Below are 10,000 nucleotides of genomic sequence, written 5' to 3'. Positions count from 1 at the left end.
AGAGAGAGAGAGAGGGAGAGAGAGGGAGAGAGAGAGAGAGAGAGAGTAAGAGAGAGAGAGAGGGAGAGAGGGGAAAAGAGAGAGAGAGAGAGAGGGAAAGAGAGGGAGAGAGAGAGAGGGGAAAAGAGAGAGAGAGGGAGAGAGAGAGAGAGAGAGTAAGAGAGAGAGAGAGAGTAAGAGAGAGAGGGAGAGAGAGAGAGGGGAAAAGAGAGAGAGAGAGAGAGAGAGAGAGAGAGGGAGAGAGAGGGAGAGAGAGAGAGAGAGAGAGAGAGAGTAAGAGAGAGAGGGAGAGAGAGAGGGAGAGAGAGGGAGAGAGAGAGAGAGTAAGAGAGAGAGAGAGAGTAAGAGAGAGAGGGAGAGAGAGAGAGAGAGTAAGAGAGAGAGAGAGAGAGAGAGTAAGAGAGAGAGAGAGAGAGGGAAAGAGAGAGAGGGAGAGAGAGGGAGAGAGAGAGGGAGAGAGAGGGAGAGAGAGAGGGAGAGAGAGAGATGATGCTGATTACAGTGTACGTTCAGATGGCCAGAGAATGAAGACTGCATCAGTGTCAGAGCTGATGAGTGAGGATACTTACCGAATACTCTGCAGCAAAGAAATGCCAGTAGACAGAGAGCGGGGCGAGCGAGAGCGAGAGAGAGAGAGAGAGAGAGAGAGAGAGTTACTGGATTACAGTTATGAATTTAGACACCAGCATAGATCAAGGCACACATTAGGACAGTTCAACTGTTCAGTTCTTCAACGATAATCAATTATAATAATCAATAAATCCTGCTAAACACTGTGTGAACTGACCTACCAGCACCAGACCAGTACCAGACCAGTACCAGTCAGCACCAGACCAGTATAAACCAGCATATGCTGTGTTATGAACATTACCATGCTGGTTAACCAGCACCAAACCAGTATATCCCAGTATTTTAGACACTGGTATGCAGATCAAGCAGTACCAGACCAGTACCAGACCGGTACCAGACCAGTATAAACCTGTTCACATATCTTCTAGCCAGTTGTCTAACCTCTGCTCACGTGTGGGTGCTAATAATGTGCGGATGGAAACATTAGCATTAGCAGAAGACACTCCTCACTCTTCGGAAAAGTCACGTGTACGTAGTCAGTCTGACCTGTGACCGTGTACGGGTAGAAGTTCCAGGCTGTTTCCGTCACGTAGAAGATCATGGGTACGAACTTCCTCATCCAGGACGGCAGCTTGCTGAACACACAGAGGAAAGAAGTGTTAGCATAGCATCACTTTCTGTAGCATTGTCTTTCTGCACGGACGTTACGCTAATCCCCTGCGTAGCCTGTGTGAGAAGCTGAGTTAGTTAGGTACACTGTATGGACAAAAGTATTGGGACACTTGCTCATTTTTGATCCAGCATCAAAAACAGTCCAGTAAACAGGCCCAGCAGGCCCGGCAGAAAAGCGTAGGACTAGCCTTGTGATAGCTAGCTTCGTTTGCATGCTTTTTCAGTGCTGGAGTAGCTAAATCAACGGCAAGCAAGAGTCCAGCGCTTCTAACCAGGCTAGCTTCTTATGCTGAGGTTCGTTTGAACTGGGATGCCGCAATTTTCAACTTCCAAGTACAAAATTTCGTCTGAAATGTCCCTAAAAGTCGGATTTCCAACTGTTTCCATGGTGTTTGGATGCGCAAAATACAGCAAATGCGTTTCCATCAACTGGTATCACTAACAATGATAACAAGGGACAATGCTAGCTAGCAATGCTAAGCTGGGACAATGCTAACAATGCTAACCTTGGCTATAAAAGCGGGACATATTTTGGTTAGATTCGCCATAAAACACCAGTAAATGTTCAACAAACCAAAATAAAAGTTGCGGTAAACATCTGAAGACCTTAGCTAACCTCAAATGAGCTAAATAGGTGGGATTTTGGCATTGAAACATACGGGGATGGGCGGAGCTACGCCTCATACTGCAACCAACCAGCAGAGGCGCTAGACCTGTGGTGACTTCGCTTTTGAGGGACGTTGCGCTGTCCGTGCTTTCTACTGTCATTCATTGGTATTGCCCACACAGGAGAGAGAGAGAGCGCGAGAGCAAAAGAGAGAGAGAGAGAGCGAGAGAGGATTTAGACGTACAGCCAGAGGAATAAAGTGATTGATGGATGGACGAGAGGATGGATCAGTGGAATCAGGAAGAACAAAGGAAAAAAAAGTGATAGATCAGTTGCAGATTGCTTATGTCTGTCATGCTCACTCGCTCACTCTCTCTCTCTCACTCTCGCTCTCTCTCGCGCTCTCTCTCCCTCCTCTCTCTCTGAAGTGAAGCTGCTGCTGGGATGTAGGACGTGTCTGGGATCTGTTTTCCTTCTGGAAACTCCTGACCCCTGTTGTGTTCGGGTTAGCGGCGGTGGAGCGGCTGCGGGTCTGACAGGCTCGGCTGTAAGACCTGTTCTGTGCTGGACGTTAGAACAAGGTCATCAGCATACAGCATACAACACCTCACCCCACTGGTGCGGCCGGCCAGGCCGGGGATGTCTGACCGTTTGTGTAGCTGCTGATCACGCTGAAGTAAATAAACCCTCATGCCTCGAGTTTCCCGACCGTAATACAGGTGTAATACTGGGGGTGTTCCTCTTAGATTGCTTCACACACTAAAGCCCTGCGGTCAAATCTGTGGATACTGGTCAGCAGTCCTTCGTTCCAGATCTAAAAAAAACAACTGAGTTTTCCTGCCCCCCAAAAACGGGCCGATTCCGAAACCCCCAAACTGTTACATCACAGTCTTGACTTGTTATATTTACACCTTAAAATGTGCAGTAACTACTAGGCTAAAAGCTAACGCTAGGTGATCGTCCGCTCCCCTGACTCCCTAAACGTACATCAGAAGATGACCAGCGTTTTTTTTTTTAGCACCAGTAAGAGTCGAGGAAGCCAAACCTGAAGAAGCGAGTGGGGGCAAGGCTAAAAGCTAACTGGCTACAACCTGTTCAGTTTGCAAACAGCACATGGCGCTGAGAGGACACAATGAGAGGACAGCAGCACTATCCTCTCAGTAAGACTCGGACAACTCGAATCATTTCAGTGTTATGTGAGTTCTGGGAGCCGTCGCCTGTGGCGTAAACCAGCCAATCAGAGCAGAGCTTCACAAGTAAAATAACAGGGTGGTAAACTGGCGGGTTAAGTGACACCTGAGGGCTAGCTAGGGCTAGTCCACAGTACTCACCACCTTAAAGGCTCAGTAAATTCATTTATAGCACCTTTCATATTTCACCGCTAACACTGCCAGGGTTCCTCGGCTCGAGTCTCGGTCCGGCCGAAAGAGCGTAACCCCTGACTGTACGTGAGGGGGACGTGTCTCCTGGCCGTGTGAGGGAGTGTGCTGTAATGATGGCAGTGTTGGAGTGGAGCTGTTGGTCTCTGTGCTGCTGTGATAATCAGCCGCATTAGCGGATTTATTTGCCCATTAAGAAGGTAATGCTCTGCCCTTGTGGCCTTTGCTAACGCATTAATGCTTCAAGAAATTTGTTCTACTGCTGGCAGTCGAGTCATTTCTGTGTTATCTCCAGCCTGCGATGGCAGTGTGTGCACGTGTGTGCGAGCGAGTGTGTGCGCGAGAGTGTGTGTGTGCGCGAGAGTGTGTGTGTGTGTGTGTGTGTGCTTAGGCGCAGTGCTAGGAAGTGAATCCACTCGAGTGAGCGGACTTTAACCAGTCTGAGACACGTTACCCTGCTGCTCGCTCTGCGTTTGCCCTCACTGTAGATCTGCAGCCGGAGTTAAAGGGTCCATATCACAGACAAGCGGCTTAACCCCTTAAACTCTCAATGAATGAGTCATTCATAGCGGATACTGAATAATTCATAGCGGATACTAAATAATTCATAGTGGATACAGAATAATTCATAACGGATACTGAATAATTCATAGTGGATACTGAATAATTCGTAGTGGATACCGAATAATTCATAACGGATACTGAATAATTCATAGTGGATACTCAATAATTCATAGTAATTAGTGAAACATTCATAGTGGATACTGAATAATACATAGTAATTACTGAATAATTCATAACGGATACTGAATAATTCATAATAGATTCTGAGTAATTCATAGTGGATACTCAATAATTCATAGTAATTAGCGAAACATTCATAGTGGATACTGAATAATTCATAATAAATATTAAACAATTTACTATTGGTACTAAATAATTCATAGTAGATACTGAATAGTTCATAGTGGATACTGAGTAATTTGTAGCGGATACTGAATAATTCATAGTGGATTCTGAATAATTCACAGTAAATATTGAACAATTCATTATTGGTACTAAATAATTCATAGTAGATACTGAATAATTCATAGCGGATACTTAATAATTTAAAGCGGATACTGAATAATTCATAGTGGATACTGAATAATTCATAGTAGATTCTGAATAATTCATAATGGATACTGAATAATTCATAACAGATACTGAATAATTTATAGTGGATACTGAATAATTCATAGTGGATAAAAATAGATTTGCTGAAATAGTTCATAGTAAAAACTGAATAATTTATAGTGCAACTAAGCTGCAAAATCAGCATGTTTTGAATTCAATGTGTTTGTGACATCACAAAAGTACAGCACAATTACATATAGCAATCTATTAGCATACAGCAGTTTGATATTGCCTTTATTATCTGTTTTGTCAGCAGTAGCCCCGCCCCCTCTCGTCATTGCTCCCAGGTGTTTCTTGTCTGCTTTTTTTTTTTGGTCTTGTTTGTGTTTGTGTTTTGCAGTGTTTCGTGGTTCCACAGTCTCTATGTTCCTTGTTTTTTTGTGTATTAGGTAGCGAGGAGTCATGCTAAGTACATACGAAGCTGACCAGGGTCAAGCTAAGGGGTATGCGTACACCGAACACAGACAAGAAACAGCTGGGGGCAATGACTAGGGGGCAGGGCCAGAGATAACACACAGGTGAAGGGAATGTCAAAGGCAGGGTGGGGAACCCACAACAGGAGGAGCAGATAAGAGGGAACACAGGGGACAAGGACGGGGGTGAGGCCGGGCTGGAGGCTACATCAGGCCACACTTTATGGTTATTGTTTCCCAATCTGCTCAAATCTGTGAATAAACAGTAACTAGGTATTAAAATGTGTCTCAGAACAACTTATTTCCACATGGAGGTTCAAGGTTACTTTTAGTCCTCTGCTTGTTTGTGGATCTCTTTATAAATCCATAGATATGTATTCAGAAAAAAAGGGTTAAAAAAGATGCTCATGAAGCTGAAAACTCTCTGCTCCAGTTTACTTCAGTGCGTCGAGTGCGAGGGTGAGAGGAAATCAGAGCAGGAGGAAGGGCTGAGCGTAAGCCAGCTGTGCATCACACACCAATTAAAGGCTCTAAAGCTGAGTAATTACAGTCCTGAGGACGTTAGCAAAAGACTCCATCATCAGCCTTCATCAGCTACCTGACAGGCTGAAGGAGGAGAGGAAGGAGCGATTATGAAGGAGCGAAGGAGGTGGTGGAGGGCCGGAAGCTTCGACCAGGTGCTTCTGGACGCTGTTCCACCTCCTGACTGCTGTTCTGTGTACGAAGCAGCTTCTATAGGGACTGATTAGGTGTGGACTGATGTGATGAGAACGCTGATTAATCACAGTAGATTGCAGTGTGATTGATCACATTCTTTTGTGCAGTTGGCCATGATTAATCTGGATGTTTGGTGTAGATAATCACGACTAATTGCATTTATTGGTGTAATCAATCATGATTAATCGCATTGGTTTGTGTGGTTAATCGCAATTATTTGCATTGATTGGTGGAGTTAATCACAATTAATCACATTGATTGGTATAGTTACGCATGTTTAATCACATTGATTGGCGCCGTTAATCCCGATTAATCACATTTATAAGTGTAATTAATCATGATTAATCGCATGGTTTGTGTGGTTATTCACAATTAATCACATTGATTGTTGTCGTTACTCCAGATTAATTACATTTATTGGTGCAATTAATCATGATTAATCACATTGGTTTGTGTGGTTAATCACAATAATTGCATTGACTGGTGTAGTTATGCATGATTAATCACACTGACTGGTGTAGTCCATCCCGATTAATTGCATTTTTGGTGTAATTAATCATGATTAATTGCATTGGTTTGTGTGGTTAATCACGATAAATTGCATTGATTGTAGTTACGCATGATTAATCACATTGATTGGCGTAGTTCATCCAGATCAATCAAATTGGTCTGTGTAGTTATTCCCGATTAATCACATTTATTGGTGTAATTAATCATGATTAATCGCATTGGTTTGTGTAGTTAATCACTATTAATCACATTGATTGGTGTTTGCAACAAGATTTATAAAAAAAAAAGCCACTGAAGGAGCTGAAGAGTGACCCCCAAACACAGACGACAGCGGCCAAGTGACCAATCGGTGTGCATGAGTGTGTGTGTGTGTGAGTGTGTGTGTGTGTTCTTACCTGTTGAGGTAAATGCGTTTCTCCGTGACTTGGCCTCGTCCATACTCAGGGTGAGTGTCAGCCTCATTGCGGACCACCTCCACCCCCTCGCCTCCACCACTCTGCTCATGGCTGTGTTTACTGATCATGTACAGCTGCCCAATCTTGTACTGAGAGAGTCGAGACAACAAATGAGCCTGTTGCCATAGTTACAACAACAATAACTATAATAACAATAACAAAAGTTACAACCACAACACTGTCTTTTTGAACTTGCCAGCACATTAAAGACTGAAGCATGGTTGGAGATCTTGTACAATTGCTAGCTAGCTCGTTAGTTAGTTAGCCGGATTTAGCATTCAGTTGTAAAATTAGCATATCCATCTGTAGATTGGCTGAAAACAGGTAAACGGAATGAAATAGCTAGCTAGCTAACTAAGCAAATGTCCCACAGGCTGTGAGTAAGAGGTCTGCAGGGGGCATGAAAGAGAAGCCCAAACCTGAAGCCGGACAGCCTCTCCTGACGGCCAAAACATCCCTGTACTAGCATGAAGCATGACAATTATCCTAATCGATCCTCTTTGCCGTGTAGCTTCTGGTGTATATCTATCACTATTGTGTAGTTTTGTGTAGTTAATTGCAATTAATAACTGTTTGTGAAGAGGCTCGTGATCAATTACAATACCGATTAATCACGTTATTTGGTAGAGCTAATCATGATTAATCTCGCCGGTTTTCATGGTCAGTTCTGATTTACTGTGTAGTTTATCACAATCAATCACACTAGTCTGTGTTCCTGATCATGATCAATCCCTTCATCTAGACAATATGAATTGTGATTAATCATATTGGCTTTCGTAGTTTATCGCGATTAATCACAGCGCTCTTTTGCAAATAATCGTGACTAATCGCTTCAGCTTTCATAACTAATCATGATGAATCACATTATTTTGTCAGATAATTGTGATTAATTGCACCGACTTTTGGATTTAATTGTGATTAATCACATTATGTTGTGGAATTAATCACGATTAATTGCACCTCACTTTCGTAGTTGGTTTTGATCAATCACATTGTTTTGTGCAAGGGACTGTGATTAATTGCACTGGATTTTTAAAAAAGTAGCTAATGGTGACAAATCGCATTACTTTGTGTAACTAATCGCGATTAATCACAATTAATCGCACTGTTATTCGTGAGAATTGTGATTAATCTCATTTGTCACAATTCATCAGGGCATATTGTAGGCCTGTGTGCATTATATCCTGTTGTGTACTGATGTATATTGTAACAGACATGTATTACATCGTGTTGCACTGGAAACAACTACCACTGACAGGGCAATTAAAGAATTGATCAAGCAATCAATCACCTAATCAATCAGTCTTTCTTCCTAAAAAGTGATTCTGACCTCAGTAATTTACAGATTAGCAGGTGCTCGGCCCCCGAACACGAGCGCTTCACTGAGGTTAGTGTTGCGAGCAATGCTGTCACCCATGAATCACTCAGGCCCAAGTGGGCTTCCCTGCATTTCGACCCTCCCGTCTCTCTCTCTTTGCGCTTTCTCTGCCCTCTGCCATCCATCTCAGCTTGGACGCTGATGAACTGGCAGGACGCGACTGCGAGAAACCCTCCAAGTCATCTCCACGTTCATCTGAACCATTTGTTTTGAAAGCTGCATTTAAAAAACACCCATTCATCATCCAGCCCTCATCAGCCTGCGTCCATGACGACTACGACAGCGCGCTCATGAAGTTCATTATCTCGGCATCGCTAGAAAGATCAGCTTCAGTGGAAAAGTACCGAACAGGGAACAATGACTGAGGGCCATTCAGAGAGATACCGCTCATTTAAAAGCTGCTGCTGCATTAGGGATGTGGTGGGAGGTTATGATACAGTACCATACTTTCACTATAGTACAGTTTCAGCTCTTTAATTGAGTTAGATTGGGGTACAGTACCATACTTTCACTATAGTACAGTTTCAGCTCTTTAATTGAGTTAGATTGGGGTACAGTACCATACTTTCACTATAGTACAGTTTCAGCTCTTTAATTGAGTTAGATTGGGGTACAGTACCATACTTTCACTATAGTACAGTTTCAGCTCTTTAATTGAGTTAGATTGGGATACAGTACCATACTTTCACTATAGTACAGTTTCAGCTCTTTAATTGAGTTAGATTAGGATACAGTACCATACTTTCACTGTAGTACAGTTTCAGCTCTTTAATTGAGTTAGATTGGGATACAGTACCATACTTTCACTATAGTACAGTTTCAGCTCTTTAATTGAGTTAGATTGGGATACAGTACCATACTTTCACTATAGTACAGATTCAGCTCTTTAATTGAGTTAGATTGGGATACAGTACCATACTTTCACTATAGTACAGTTTCAGCTCTTTAATTGAGTTAGATTGGGGTACAGTACCATACTTTCACTATAGTACAGTTTCAGCTCTTTTAATTGAGTTAAATTGGGATGCAGTACCATACTTTCACTATAGTACAGTTTCAGCTCTTTAATTGAGTTAAATTGGGATACAGTACCATACTTTCACTATAGTACAGTTTCAGCTCTTTAATTGAGTTAGATTGGGATACAGTACCATACTTTCACTGTTGTACAGTTTCAGCTCTTTGAGTTAGATTGGGATACAGTACCATACTTTCACTATAGTACAGTTTCAGCTCTTTAATTGAGTTAGATTGGGGTACAGTACCATACTTTCACTATAGTACAGTTTCAGCTCTTTAATTGAGTTAGATTGGGGTACAGTACCATACTTTCACTATAGTACAGTTTCAGCTCTTTAATTGAGTTAGATTGGGGTACAGTACCATACTTTCACTATAGTACAGTTTCAGCTCTTTAATTGAGTTAGATTAGGATACAGTACCATACTTTCACTATAGTACAGTTTCAGCTCTTTAATTGAGTTAGATTGGGACACAGTACCATACTTTCACTATAGTACAGTTTCAGCTCTTTAATTGAGTTAAATTGGGATACAGTACCATACTTTCACTATAGTACAGTTTCAGCTCTTTAATTGAGTTAGATTGGGATACAGTACCATACTTTCACTGTTGTACAGTTTCTGCTCATGGTCGTTAGTTGGGGTTGTAAAGATTTGGTGTTTTTCTTGGGAATTCTTCTCACAGCCTGAGGGATAAAACAGGTCAACCAGTCCGGCTTGTTTCTGGGAAAACAGTGGCGTGCTGAGACGGATACACAGTTGAAGATAAACGCCCCACACAGACACACACACACACACACACACACACACACACTGTGAAGATGTGCAAAGTGATCTGAAGCTGTTCTGGTCAGGTTTAAAGTTTTACCTGGGCTACGAAAGTGTGGTCAAAGGCTAAACCACTTCCCTAGCTGTGGGTTAACTTAGTGCTAAAGTTCACTTTGACCTGGAAGAACCATCTCAGCACAGCTGTGGTGTAGGTTGATATATGCTTCCCATGCTAACACACACACACATACACACACACACACACAGGCCTTGGAAGTGTTCTCCATACCTCAGTATTAAAACGTAAGCTCAGTGGTGGGACGTAACGCTGTT

At 42.5% G+C, this 10,000-nt stretch overlaps 1 protein-coding gene across 1 annotated transcript in view; it reads right to left on the bottom strand.

The window, feature by feature from the left end:
- Positions 1 to 10,000, bottom strand: part of pitpnc1b (phosphatidylinositol transfer protein cytoplasmic 1b) — a 24,663-nt gene that overhangs the window by 11,790 nt on the left and 2,873 nt on the right. The window contains 3 exon segments of the mRNA XM_072679069.1: positions 570 to 577; positions 1,117 to 1,205; positions 6,440 to 6,588. Coding sequence (XP_072535170.1) covers positions 570 to 577; positions 1,117 to 1,205; positions 6,440 to 6,588 — 246 coding nt within the window.

Source organism: Salminus brasiliensis, chromosome 5 (assembly GCF_030463535.1).
Source record: "Salminus brasiliensis chromosome 5, fSalBra1.hap2, whole genome shotgun sequence".
NCBI lineage: Eukaryota > Metazoa > Chordata > Actinopteri > Characiformes > Bryconidae > Salminus > Salminus brasiliensis.
This window is presented reverse-complemented; position numbering and strand designations above follow the sequence as displayed.